The 14,855-nt window shown below is 42.2% G+C and overlaps 1 protein-coding gene across 1 annotated transcript; it reads right to left on the reverse strand.

The window, feature by feature from the left end:
- Window positions 1-6,539: 6,539 nt before the first annotated feature.
- On the reverse strand, window positions 6,540-14,509 carry LOC117925963. The gene is made up of 2 exons (XM_034845061.1): window positions 14,498-14,509; window positions 6,540-7,240 (listed from the first exon to the last, which is right to left on the reverse strand). The coding sequence occupies exon 2, from the start codon at window positions 7,200-7,202 to the stop codon at window positions 6,540-6,542; it is 663 nt and encodes a 220-aa protein (XP_034700952.1). The 5' UTR covers window positions 7,203-7,240; window positions 14,498-14,509.
- Window positions 14,510-14,855: the final 346 nt, after the last annotated feature.

A 14,855-nucleotide genomic window follows, 5' to 3' on the forward strand; every position in this document is an offset into this window, starting at 1 on the left:
GTCCTCACCACCAAAGGGGGTCTACAAATATGCCCCTCTTCGGTAGAGCTCATGAGTGTAAGGAATGTGAATACTGGAGTGAAAAGCAAGTGTGAGTAATGAGTGGAATGAAGTGAACTCTACCGAAGAACCAAGGAGACCCCCATAGGGACACTAGCGAAGCATGAACTCACTCAAGCCAAGGGACGAACACAGAAGCTTTAATCCTAAGGGAAAAAGAAGCCTCAAAATGTCTCTGAAGCCACACTGAGGACCCAGGCTCCCTCCGAGAATGTCTCCAGAAGTGACCCGAAGATCGATGTCAAAGATGAGTAACGGTCGAACCATCTTGGAGTACAGACAAGAACGTGTCTAAAGGAAACTGCCCTACGTGGACCACGAGACGAATATGCGATAAGCATAGGGTAACAAAGCGAGGAAAACCGAGGACGAATGCAAAACCATGAAGGTGAGACGTGCAATGCCAATGAATATGAATGCTAGGAGCTGTGACTCTGAATGACGAGACTAACTCTAAACACCAAACTGAGAAAATAATAACTCTGGAAGCCAAACCAAAAAGCTAACTCTAAACGCTAAACTAGAAGGCCCATAAGTGAAGACCTACGGTGGTGATACAATAAAAATGCCCATAGATGCCAATCTATGATGGTGATAACTGAAACAAATGCTCATAGATGAAAATCTATGATGGTGAATCTGAAATGCCCATAGATAGCTGATCTATGGTGGTGATAAAACTGATCAAAGCCAAGGATGAAAATCCATGGTGGTGATATAACTAAACAAAGCTCACAGACGAAAGTCTATGGTGGTGATAATGGATCAAAGCCCATAGATGAAAATCCATGGTGGTGAAATCTGAAACAAATGCTCATAGATGAAAATCTATGATGGTGAAAAACTGATCAAAGCCCATAGATGAAAATCTATGGTGGTGATAGTCTCAAAGGCCCAAGAATGAAAATCCATGGTGGTGAAATAACTAAAATGCCCATAGATGCCCGATCTATGGTGGTGATAATCTTGAAGGCCCAAGGATGAAAATCCATGGTGGTGAAATTTGAAATGCCCATAGATGCCCGATCTATGGTGGTGATAATCTGAAATGCCCATAGATGAAAATCTATGGTGGTGAAATCTGAAACAAATGCTCATAGATGAAAATCTATGATGGTGAAAAACTGATCAAAGCCCATAGATGAAAATCTATGGTGGTGATAATCTCAAAAGCCCAAGGATGAAAATCCATGGTGGTGAAATAACTGAAATGCCCATAGATGCCCGATCTATGGTGGTGATAATCTTGAAAGCCCAAGGATGAAAATCCATGGTGGTGAAATAACTAAAATGCCCATAGATGCCCGATCTATGGTGGTGATAATCTTGAAGGCCCAAGGATGAAAATCCATGGTGGTGAAATTTGAAATGCCCATAGATGCCCGATCTATGGTGGTGATAATCTGAAATGCCCATAGATGCCCGATCTATGGTGGTGAAATCTGAAACAAATGCTCATAGATGAAAATCTATGATGGTGAAAAACTTATCAAAGCCCATAGATGAAAATCTATGGTGGTGATAATCTCAAAAGCCCAAGGATGAAAATCCATGGTGGTGAAATAACTGAAATGCCCATAGATGCCCGATCTATGGTGGTGATAATCTTGAAAGCCCAAGGATGAAAATCCATGATGGTGAATATGAAACAAAGGGGATGCCCTAAACAAACTGACGGTAGGGGGATGCCCTAAACAAACTGAAAAATAGGGGGATGCCCTAAACAAACTGAAAATAGGGGGACGCCCTAAACAAACTGAAAATAGGGGGACACCCTAAACAAACTGAAAATAGGGGGATGCCATAAGGGATAACTCGTAAAGATCGACAAATGGGTCTGACAACCATGAAATCAAAACGAGACACGGTAAACCCAAAGAGAGGGGGTATGCCCCAGTAGAAAAGCACTAAAGGGGGTATGCCCCAGTGTGACGACTCGCAAAGATCAAGAAATAGATCGAGTAGTGAGAAAATCCACAAAATATCTAATGAACTGAAGGATGGGGGTATGCCCCAGTGTAAGATAGTAACCAACATAAGATAGAATGTCACCAAACAAGACACTCTGGGATATGCTCAATGATGATGCAATGAACAGGATATACATAGCCTCAATGAACAAACGCTAAAACAAGACCAAACATCACCAAAACTATGCTGACAAAGCAAAACCAAAATAAGGGATCAAACAAATGCTGACCAAAACCCTAAGTCTGAAATGTAAACAAATCAAGACACAATATGGCAACTATCAATATGAGTACATCATCACAAATATATCAATAATCTAACAGGTCCTACCATCACGGAAGATGTTGAACCTAATGCCCAAAGGCATGTGAAACTCAACCAGAAAGCTCGAGACTAGTCTGCATCTTCCTCTGATCAAGAGAAGAGGATAAAGTCAGGTAAGATGATGAAATATGTAAGCTCAAAAGGTGTAAGGCTCTAATAAGATGGGTGTAGGTATAACGGTGTCCAATGTAGGATGTATGGGTGCGTAACAAAGATAAGTGAATATCCAAATCAAACTAGGTACGCTGAGAAGACTGAGCCCAGGGTGTCAATGACTCCATGATCCATCGAAAGCATCAATCATAAACACGAAATGGAGTCTCAATGTCAAAATCAGCAAGGTGGCCATGCCCTAGTGTGAATGCATCATCTCAGAATGGGTAAACTCTCAGTGCAGAATGATCTCCGGAAAGTAAGTGTCCGGCATAAATTGTCATCTCACAAAATCATCATCGATGAGTGGGCCATGCCCCAGTGTAAGCATCCCCAAATCAAACATCGATGAGAGGGCTATGCCCCAGTGTAAGCATCTCCAAATCAAACATCCATGAGAAAAGCATAACCAATCATGCATCATCTGATCCAAAATGAATATCCGCTCCTCAAAGTCATCGTGGTAATGTGAAGAGAGTATCTGACCTCCTCTAAAGAAAGAGCATGTCCCAATGTGAACTTGTGTCTCTAAGATCAACCGCCAATGAAAGGGTTATGCCCCAGTATAGGGCAAACCCTAAAATGACTAAACTCCGCTACATGCTCTCATAAGTGTCTGTGTCCTGATCCAATCATCTGGAAAATCTGTCAACAATGATGAGAGGGCTACGCTCCCGTGATCACATCAAAGAAAGCATCCGGTCATATCTCGTACTCCAGTGTGAAATGAATCTAATCGCCTCCAAGGAACAACTATGCCTAAAAACCATCATCGACCGAAAGGGGTATGCCCTTGTGTAAAATACACCAAATGAAATGCGCCAATCCTGTCTCATGCTCCAATGTGAAAAAGGACATCTGATATCCCCCGAGGAATGGACATGACTCAAAAATCCGTCATCGACTGAGAAGAGTATGCCTCGACATAATGGTCATCCGATAATAAAACTCTCTGAGATGGTATGCCCCAATGTAAGGCCATACCATAACTCCTGGTCCATCACAATCAGAATGCTCCCGAATCAATCCCAAATATCTCTCACATAAGAGCTATCAAACACGATGCATGATGAGTCAAAAGAACCAGATGAGCTCAGATCACCCGTCATCGAATGCGCGATCCCAGTCATCCACATGTACAACTGAATCAGACCTATAGATCAAAGGGGTGTCTCTCAGAAGAAAAGCATGATGACATCGAAGCGTCGCGAGGTGTAGGCCTAACTGGGTAACTCCCGAGAGGCTCCACGGAGGAAACATCGTGTCAATGTGTATCTCGTAAGTGGGGATGAGCGTGCAACTCCATGAAGAGCCATAAATCTCAATCGAAAAGGAAATATGCCCCAGTATGGGCATCGAACGCGACAGGCCCGAAGAACAACATGACATGAAGTCATCTATCGTCGAACATGTAATACTGGTCATCCGAATCCATAACTGAATCATGCACATATATCCAAGATGACCTCCCAGATGGAGAGGCATGATGGCATCCAAGCGTCAAGAAGTGCGGAACTAGCTGGATGGATCTCGGGGACTCTGTAAGGTAACGGTCATGTCCACGTCTCAGTGAGCATCCAGTAAGTGATGATGATCGTGCAAGTCTGTGAGGATCCATGAACCTCCAAATGAAATGGGATATGCCCCAGTGTGGCACCAGAGGTATGATAGGTCAAAAATCAGGTGACACCAAATCAATCATCGTCAAACTCACGATCCCGGTGATCCGAACACAACTGAATCAGTCCTACACATCAGAGAGGTGACTCCCAGAAGAAGAAGCATGACAATATCTAAATATCAACCAGATCTCAATCACCTGTCCAAGTAGAGGCTGCCGAAGACGACATCTGATTCCATGGCCTCAGGGTGGTCTTAAGACACGGGACGTAACGTAGGCCAAGGTGATAGGGTGATAGAAACGAAAGGAAACTAGGCTCAAATACCCAATGATCAAAACTCATGCCCTCATATATGAAATGCAACATGTATAGTGAATCCCATGAGCCATGGACCTGAGGATGCCTAACGTGAATATGACGTCGATAAGGAGACAAATGAAGCAACATGAACTGATAGTGGTATATGTAATGATGATGCGAAATGAGTATCGAACCCGAGATGGGTCGCTGTAAGGAGGAAATAAGATGTGAAGGGAATGAGATGAATCACAAGCAACGATAAAAGCGACAGCGAAACAATGAATTGTGAAGAAAGGTGGTGATCAACTCAGATCAAACATGAAGTGAAGTCACATCAATAATGAATGTAATGATGGAAAGGACAATGACTCGGAGTCCTTAGGAGAAGGTCACTCATCTCTCTCACAAATAGATATGATGAAACAATACAAACAACATGGGATCTCAGAGAGCTCACATACGAACTCCCAATAACGAACATACTCGATAAAAATGACCCCCAGACATCAATATACATACTCAATGATAAAAAATAATACACACCTGAGTTTTTTTTTTTTTTTTTCAATTTTTTTTTTTTTTTACATATATACAAACACGCGTACCCTGAACATGAACAAATGAACCCCAAAGATGATATCAATAACAAATGGACACACTCCCAAGTGATAAGGTAACAAACAAAACTCTCTCTAACGAGATGACCTTCTCAAACTAAGGATCTCTAAACCAGTGTCCGTGAGATAGATGGTGGAAATGATGTGACTATCCTCCATGTGATGAACTGAGGGGGATCACTACTCAGGGTGAAGAGAAATATGAAACAAACAAGTAGTGGATATGATAAGGAAGAAGCGACGAGGAACACAACCAACAAGATGAGATGAAAATGCAGAGGTGCGGCGATAGGGAAAGATAATGAGAAAAACATGCTCTTAGGTCCAAGGCTCATGAAAATACCAAACAATGCATGCATACATTAAAGGGCCCCTATCTCGGTGTGAAAATGTGAGCAAGGCAATAAGAAAGAAAGGCTATAATACACATGCGAGGCTCAATGGGCTAGCAACGGACTATGTATCACAAAGGAATAACAAGGTAATGGCTAACCGAAATGATGGCCACCCATCCTGCGACCATGGTCTCAAACATAATACCTCTTTAGCTGATCCACATTGGTTGGCTCTAAGAATCGGTTTCCATCTAGATCCATCAACCATGCAGCGCCCTCTGGGGTCAACTCCCTGATGAAATAAGGTCCGCTTCAGTTGGGTCTGAACTTCCCTCTAGGATCATGTATCAACCGTACTCCGAATGCTCCATAATAACCTCAAAGATGGTTCTCTCAAAGTAAAGTGAATGGTGATCTCATCAGGCACGACTGCCTATCATAAGCCAACTCTCATCATACAATATCAACCTCTGTACTCACGGAGAAATAAGTGACAGTCTCATCAAGCGATCGACCAATCCTCACATCGTAAGCCACCGAAAGGTCATAAGCCATCCATTCGTCATGCAAGATCAACCCTGGGCTCAAACTCCTCACACTCTACTTGTCGAATCAGAGAGGGGATATGAAAAGCTAGGAAAGTCGATGATGGAAAGGTCATATAATGGTCTCAATGGTGATGTTGTGCAAAGCTCACAATGGATGGATGTAGGTCAAAACAAGAGTCAAGGTGTGGGAAGTGAGCAAGGTATGACTCTGATCATAAGAAAATGTGTCACAGTCTCAAACTCCCTAGGTCAAATCTCTGATCCTAGGCCAATAGGCTCAATATCCTCCATGATAGGTCAAGCCTCAATACCACAACGTGCAAGTGAAGAGATGCCTCAAGTCAAAAGTACAAATCATAGTATCACAAAACACAAACACATGTCCATAAAAGAAAATGCATCCAATGGGATAATCCGATGAGTACATCATGCAAAAAGAAAGATAACAAAGACAATACTCAAGAAATCGAGTTATAGTCTCTAAAAGTCACAAGTAAGACAAGACTAAACAAACAAAAACAAAAACAGTGACTGGTCCTGTCGTCACATCTCTGGCCACAGAAGGAACAAAATCTGAGTGCCACTGTACCAAGGCAAGCCAATCATGAGTCAATCGCCCAAATCAATAAGATCAGGGACTGCTGGTGGAGGGGAGTCTACATGCATGGCCTGAGCTGAGGTAGGAATAGGAAACATATCAGACTGAGGATGCCCAAACGTCCCAGAATCAATAATGTCCTGTATGGCATGTCGTAGAGCAGTGCAACGATCAGTGTGATGTCCTGCCGATTGATGGTACATACAGTATAAATCAAGCCGAAACTGCGGAGGCACAGGATCCGGAAGTGCCCTAGGAGCCAGAGGAGCCAAAAATCCCATGGCTTGGAACGTCTCAAAGACTCTACTCAGGGGTGTGCTCAGATCTGAAAAATGTCTCCGACATCGTCGACGAGGGTGAAATCGCTCCTGAGGAACTGTAATGACCGGAGGGCCGCGAAGCCAGGATGGAGGTCGTGTCGACGTAGCCAATGAAATGGATGAGGAATGCTGCTGGAGCACTGAATGTGGGCGAGGCCGTGGATGTGAGGCACCCAAAGCAACAAGTGCCGGTGAAGTCGAGTGTGGCAATGAAGGCGTCGCTACTCCTGGAACTCCTCTCGATGACGATGGATACTCCGATAAAATAAACTCAATCCTCTCAACCCTCCGTGTCAAGTCCACCATCATCTCATAAAGAGTAGTAAGAGTAATGGGTACGATCTTGTCCGACATGGTGAACCTCAACTGAAGAAGTCTAATCTCAATGTGCTCTGTATCACAATCATCATACCATCAATATCTGCTCAGGGACCAGTCACGACACTAAAACTGTCCAAGACTCTAAAACAAACACACGCAAGAGACTAAAACAAAGAAACACAAGATGCTACCCAAGATAACAACACACAAAATGCATGATACGAAACAATGATAATAATAAAAAGAAGATGGAAACAAATACCCAAGAAAGCAACAATATCACTAAGTGAAATGAGAGTACATCATGCAAAATAATAAGACAATAAGGTCTACTCTCGAAACACAGGGTACGAACACGAATCACTAACTATAAAACAAGACTCAAATACAAAGCAAAGGAGAACAAAAACTCAAACGACCAACTAACAATGTAGTCCCAAAATACACCAACAAGGTATCAAAGTGTCCTGTGAATATCAATGCCCTGGGTGTCCAAAACGTGATGGTATAAGCCCGAAGGAGGAGGAACTGCATGTGTGGACTAGGCTAGAAAGAAATCAGCAGTCATATCTGGACCAAGATCAGTATCTGTGGTCGATACGGGAAAGCTAACCGCACCACTGTCAATAAGATCCTGTATAGTATGACGTAGAGAAGCACAATAATCAGTACGGTGGCCTGCCATCTGGTGAAATGCACAGAACTCGTGAGCACGAAAATGCGGAGGCAAAGTACTCGGGGGTGGCCTAGGGGCTAATGGTGCTAAAAAACCAGTAGCTCTGAGTCGCTCAAAAGCTCTATCCAAAGGCATCCCCAAATCAGAATAAGTCCTCTGACGTCGCCGATGGGGGCGAGACTGCTCATGCCGTGGGATACTAGTATGTGGATGCTGAAACTGGAATGAAGGTCGCACTGTGACAATATGAGGATGCACAGAAGGACATTGCTGAATTGACTGAGGATGACGATGCTGTAAAGGCGGGAAATCACTCCTGGGTATCTGCAATGATCTCGCATAGGAATGATAACCAGGTCGTCGATGATGAAAGTCTGCAAAACATACGCCTCCATAGCTCTCAGATGATCCAACAACTCCTTTCCCCTCAGTATCTGGGGAATGAGTAATATCTGACCATAATCCTCTAGATATGCCATCATCTACATCGAACAAAGCCTGAACCAATGATTTGAAATCCTGGAATGGGACTCCTGTCAAATGCCGAGCAAACCTAGGATGCAAACTCCTCAAAAACATGCTCATCTGATCTCTCTCGGTAGGTCGCTCAATCATCTCTGCAGCCTTCTCCCTCCAGCGGGAGATAAAAGAAGAAACAGACTCATCCGATCCCTGTCTAAGGAACTCAAGCTCTCTACGTGTAACGCTCGTATCACCACTGAATGAATACTGTCTCAGAAACTCCCGTGCTAAGTCCTCCCAAGTCCTCCGACGAGATGACTCTAATGAAGCGTACCATCTCTGTGTCATGCTGCTCAATGACAATGGGAACAAAGTGAGCAACTGTGCCTCATCTAGACCAAGGGCCCTCATAACCGTGCTATAAAGTCTAAGATGAATACGAGGACATCCAACACCCGTATATCTCTCTATATCAGGCATCCTGAAACCGGCTGGTAAAGTGGCTAATGGCACATCGTCAATGTCATCCCACGAAATCATCTCATCAAGATCTCTCATCTGTCCAATCCTCCGCTCGAGTCTGTCCATACGAGAACGAGGATCCTCAATAATGGTAACTGGTATGACAATGGGTGGAATGACAGCAGTCTAATCATGTGAAGTAGCATGCAAAGTCTGTGTAACTGGCATCTGAACAGGCAGATCGGGTGGTGGCACTAAATCAGATGACGTGTCCTCAAGCACTACATGCCTACTCTGCTGAGTATCCATCCTCTAACTCAAACTGGTCAATGCCCCCTGAATCGAAACCACAGAAGCGATAAGCTAGCCAATCGAAACTGACTGTGAATCCGTCTATAGCAGCTCAACAATACGAATCAACCTCTCTCCCACTCAACCCAGGGCACTAAACCAAGACTAGGATTACAAATAGACTCATACAAAAGAACCTAAACAAAACGACTCAAACACGACTCATGCAACGACACGGGATGCAACGAATAATGACCAACACATGATACAATACAAACCAATACATGACAAGGTGTGATACACAATTGTATGGTGACAATCAGAAATCTGGATGTACGATAGAAACTCTAGAGTCATAGGAGTGTCCAACACGAGATGACTACAAATATGACTAAAGAATTTCTATTGATGATCTAGAAAATGATCAAGGTGTGAAGAAAGTGAATGGGGTGTGAAGATCAACACTATCACGAGATCGATACTCAATCTAGACCAAAATATCCTTGATTCAACCTTCAACTCGAGCTCCATAAGGGAAAATGATAAGGTGATCAAGGCAAATCTCTCGAAAAATGTGTGAATATGAAAATGTGCCCTTCACCTTTCTGTAATGAAAATATGAGCATCGAGTCGAAAATCGAACCAAGGATCAAACAAAGAATGAAGCACTAAGCCCGTGATAGGTGTACAGTGTAAACAGATGATCAATGAACATATCCCAAAGTATCGAGTGAGTGTCAACAAAGTGAAGAGGTGCGTCGAGCCAAGAAATGGGAACGAAAAGCCCTAGGGAGAAAACATGCTAAACTCATCGAGTGAAAAACATAATCCGAGATGACACGAAAAAGGTGATCCGACCGATACTCAAACTCATGCCGATCTCCGAGCACTCTCAACTGGAGACTAAAAAGAGGGAATACTGGATCCGAACTGTAACTATAGAGGCTCTGAAAGCCCTCAGATGCACCCACGTGTAGGGAGGAAGTCCTGATCGAAAGATCTACGGCTCAACCTACAAGGTCATGGTGGCTCTAAATGGATATGGGTGGACTTCAAAAGATCCCTAGCAGAAGCGATCATACCCTCCGGCGGTATGCAACCCTCTGCACGCCTCCGAAGAGACGGGACGCTTCCATGCAAGGTGGTCATCACCTCCACACATGCACTACCTCGCATCCCAGGGGGCTCCTATAGTGAAAGCTCTCACACTCTCAACACTCAATAGTCAACTAAAGTGCACAATGAGCTGTGTGGGTGCATCCGAAAACCCTATGAATCTAGAGCAGAAGAGGAAACACACTGGAAGCACAACTATCCATGAAACCTAGCTCGGGGCTATACAGGTCTTCAATGATCGGACTCCAATCAGCATCGATATGTCAGTCTCCTCCAGAACACTCCCGTACATCGATATAGCCCATTGCTAGACCCTACTCCTAATCTCTGGCTCGGTCAGAGAACAAGCACACAGAAGGCCTCACACTTGCAAAAGTGAGAACCAAAATGAAGGAAATGACCGAGACCAAGAGATTTGGAGGTAAGGGGATAGAAGTACGACCCACATGGACAAGCGACATGCAATCAAGCAGAAGAAGGGCAGTCATGCGACATGCAGTCAGGCAGAGTACAAGATATATCACTCATGTCCACACAAAAAGCTATGACTATCAGGATGAATAGCAATACGAACATCATGCTCAAAATACGATCAAGATAATATGCAAGCCAGAGAAAACAACACAGCAAGTCAATCGATGGACAATAGTGAGTCTATGCATGTGAAGTGAGCAGAATAATCAAGAAGAAACAGAATCGCTATACCAAGCAAAACATGATGAGCAATCTATGATAATCGGCATGTCAATGTACCAAACTAATCTAGCAATGAAGTATAGAAAAAGTGACATCCGAAGCCCCAAATCAAGATAATCAATCATATCAATGTCACAACACAATATCTAAGCCTGCATCAAAAACTCCCAATGTGCAATCAAGAGACAGGTGTTCACTGATCAACTCATCAAATGCCATGTTTGCTTCATCTTAAGTTCAAGCTTGACCCTCTAAAAATCCCCAGTGGAGTCGCCATTTTGTGGACCCCGCATTTCGGCTCAATGCGTTTCCCACTCGATGGCGAGCTCGATTTTTATTTTTGAAAAATTGATTTTATTTGATTAAGAAAATGACTTGGAGTCGCCACTTATTTTTGTTTTATTTTAAAAGGGTAAACAAAATAAGAAAGAAAAACCCTAAGTGTGACTCCTTATTTTGGAAAAGGCGATCTGCGAAAAACTGGATCGGGTTCGGGGGTCAGGTTACTTATCAGGAAGGTACGGTAAAGACCGTAGCACCCCTCTAAGTCCCTAAAGTCGGGTCTCTACTAATAAAATGAAGCTGACGTGGCAATTGATGAATGAACCTACGAATACCTTAAATGATCATGCACGTATGAGAATCCGAACAAGTATAAGGAGTGACCATGGGGCGAGTAAATACGTACCTGGGTGGTGAATCAATATGCGCTATCAAGAAATGAGGTTAGTGCACAATTAAGGAATAATTTCGAGCATGTCATAGAGCAAAATAAAATCGATCATGCATGGCAATTAAATCAAACAAACAATCAATCAATCATAAGGAAATCACATATGTTGGGCCCCACCAAAGCCCGATTTATATTGCATGAATTAATCTCACGAATCCCATTATTTCGGAATTATGAAGATTCATCATTCTTGCTTGTGTAAAAATTAAAAGAAATAGAACATTATTTAAAAATCGGAGTGGAATTAAAACTATTTGAGTGAAAACTGGATTCTTGGAACTTGTTTGAAAATCGGGGGTCTGAGGAATTAAATTTAAGATTAGAGCACCGGTAATTAAGAGGAAATTTGTCAGAGAAAATAAGAAATGAACTTTAGGGAATTAAACTGCAAGGATATGGATTTTGAAAGTTGAATTTGTAATAACAATAATAATAAGGAATGAACTTTGGGAAATTGAACTGCGAGAATATAGATTTTTAATAATAATAACAATAATAATAATAATAATAATAATAATAATAATAATAATAATAATAATAACAATAAATGATAATAATAATATGGACAAACAAAAGGGATTAAAAGAACTCTGGAATTAGAAGGGCCTAGGGTGAGAAGGGCTATGGAAATGGGCTTGGGGCATTAGAAACGAATTGGGCTTTGGGATTAATGATAATAATAACAATAAGGTTTTGAAATAGTAATGATAATAATAATAATAAGATTTTGAAATAATAATAATAATAATAATGATAACACGATTTTGAAAGTTGAATTAATAATAATAATGATAATAATATTTTAAAAAGTTGAATTAATAATAATAATAATAATAATAATAATAAAATTTTAAAAGTTGAATTAAAGATGATAATCATAATAATAATAATCATAATAATAAGATTTTGAAAATTGAATTAATATCAATAATAATAGCAAGATTTTGAAAGTTAGATTAATAATAATAATAATAATAACAATAATAAGATTTGGAAAATTGGATTAATAATAATAATCATGACAATGATAATAATAATAATAATAATAGTTAATAGTAATAAAAATAATAATAATAGTTAATAATAACAATAATAGTAGATAATATTAAGGGTTGGAAATGGACTTTGAGGGTTTTGAATGGGTATGGGCCAACTTAAGATGGGTGAACAAATCAATTGAAGTGAACATGGGCTTGGAATGGGCATGGGCCAACTTAAAATGAGAGAACAAATCAACTTGAAGTGAGCATGGGCTTGGAAATGGGCATGGGCCAACTTAAAATGAGAGAACAAAACAAGGGGCCTTTAAGAATGGGCCTAAGGGGAAGAAGGCCTTCAAAGGACGTCCATGGGCCTTGGGTTTGTCCAATCCATTGTGCAAGAAAGTAAGTTTAGTGGGCTTTGGAAGTGGGCCAAGAAAGGTGGCCATGCAAAGGTGGGTTGATGGGTATTTGGAAAATGGGTATGTGGTGTAGAGAGATAACCGGGTAGGGAGTAGAAAGTGAGTGAGTTAGTGAGAAAATGAGGGTTTGGTAGTGGTGGTGGTGTTAGAGAGAGAAAACAGTGCATGAAGGGTATGTGGTGTAGAGAGAGAAAGGTGGTAAGAAGAAGAAAAATGGGTAAGTGGAGGATAGTTATGCATGGGAGGGTGGTGATATACATGAGGGCATGGAGGATACGGGTATGGAGGTTAGCATGGGTATGTGTTGATGAATGGCAGCCATGGGGGGTGGCCATGCATGCACGATTCCCATGCATGTAGGTGGGTGGCTTTGGGATTCCTATGGAGATGAGCATGGCATGGGTATGGTGGGCAGCCGGGTATGAAAAATGGATGGTTTGCATGGGTATGAGGGATAGGTTAATGAAAGAATGGGTAAAGTGGGTGTGAGAGGGTGGTGATATGCATGGTTCCATGCATGGCTTCATGCATGTGGATAGGAAGTGGGCATGAAGAAACGTGGTATAGAGAGAGAAAGGTGGTAAGAAAGGATGGGTAAGGTGGGCATAGAAGGGTGGTGGCATGCATGATTCCATGCATGGCTTCATGCATGTGGATAGGAAGTGGGCATGAAGAAACGTGGTGTAGAGAGAGAAAGGTGGTAAGAAAGGATGGGTAAGGTGGGCATAGAAGGGTGGTGGCATGCATGGTTCCATGCATGGCTTCATGCACGTGGATAGGAAGGAAAATGGGTATGAAACAATGGGTTTGATGGCTATGGGTGCATGCATGGGATGAGTGATATGGAATAGGTGGACGGGAGGTTAATAGTGGAGGATGATGAATGGTGATGTAGGAAATAAGTGATGAATGATAGGTATGGGTAGCATGAAAGATGAGAAATGGGTATGGTGGTGTTTGGAGTGCATGGAGATGAGATGTGGGCATTGAAATGACGGTCAGGTCTGCATGAGGATAGATGGGTATTAATTCGTGAGAGGATGGGTATGAAATATTAGAGAGAGAAAGTTGGGTATGAAGAAAATGGGATGGAAGGATGGCCGGGTTTGCATGATTCTCACGCGCATGGGCGAGTGAATTTGGAGCTTCAAGAGAGGCTTCGGATGAGTTTTGGGCACACAAGATGGGAAGATGAGGTTTAGACATGAATCAGGTGGATAAGGGTAGCAAAACGGTTCAAACAAGACAACAACAATTAACATCTCCACATAGAGCAAAATGAAGCAACAAAACTTCTCCGGGTTAAAATCAATACTAAGAGAGATAATGAATGAAACGATCAGCAAGCATATGAAGAAACCATAAATTGATGCTACTCAGATATAACTCCTGTTATTCCTAAACAAGCATAAAAGCGGAACCGAACAACTCCAGGAGAAAGAGAAAACAGTAGTGGTAAAAATAAAGCAAATGATACATGATGAGCTTACCTGGATGCCCCCTCGAGCAAAAATATTTGGATCTCACAAAACCTCCACCTCTGTTGAGCCTCCTCTCCGAGAAAGGAAACTCCTCTAGCCTGCGTCTCTCCCCCCGAGCTCCTAGAACTCCCCTCCTTCTTTTCTTTTTCTCTTTTCTTTTTCTCTCTTCTTTTTCTCTCTCCCCAGATCCAGAAAACTCGCACCTGCTCTCCTGTTTTAGCAGTCAATAGCATGGCCTCCTTCATCAGCAGCATGGCGTCTCTGCTCCTCTCCATCTGCATGTCTCATGCAGACGACATCCCATCTCTCTCCTGGGGGTCCCCTACCCCTTCTAATAATATAATGAAAATTCAAAAAAACAAACCCC

This window comes from Vitis riparia, chromosome 12 (assembly GCF_004353265.1).
Source record: "Vitis riparia cultivar Riparia Gloire de Montpellier isolate 1030 chromosome 12, EGFV_Vit.rip_1.0, whole genome shotgun sequence".
Taxonomy (NCBI): domain Eukaryota; kingdom Viridiplantae; phylum Streptophyta; class Magnoliopsida; order Vitales; family Vitaceae; genus Vitis; species Vitis riparia.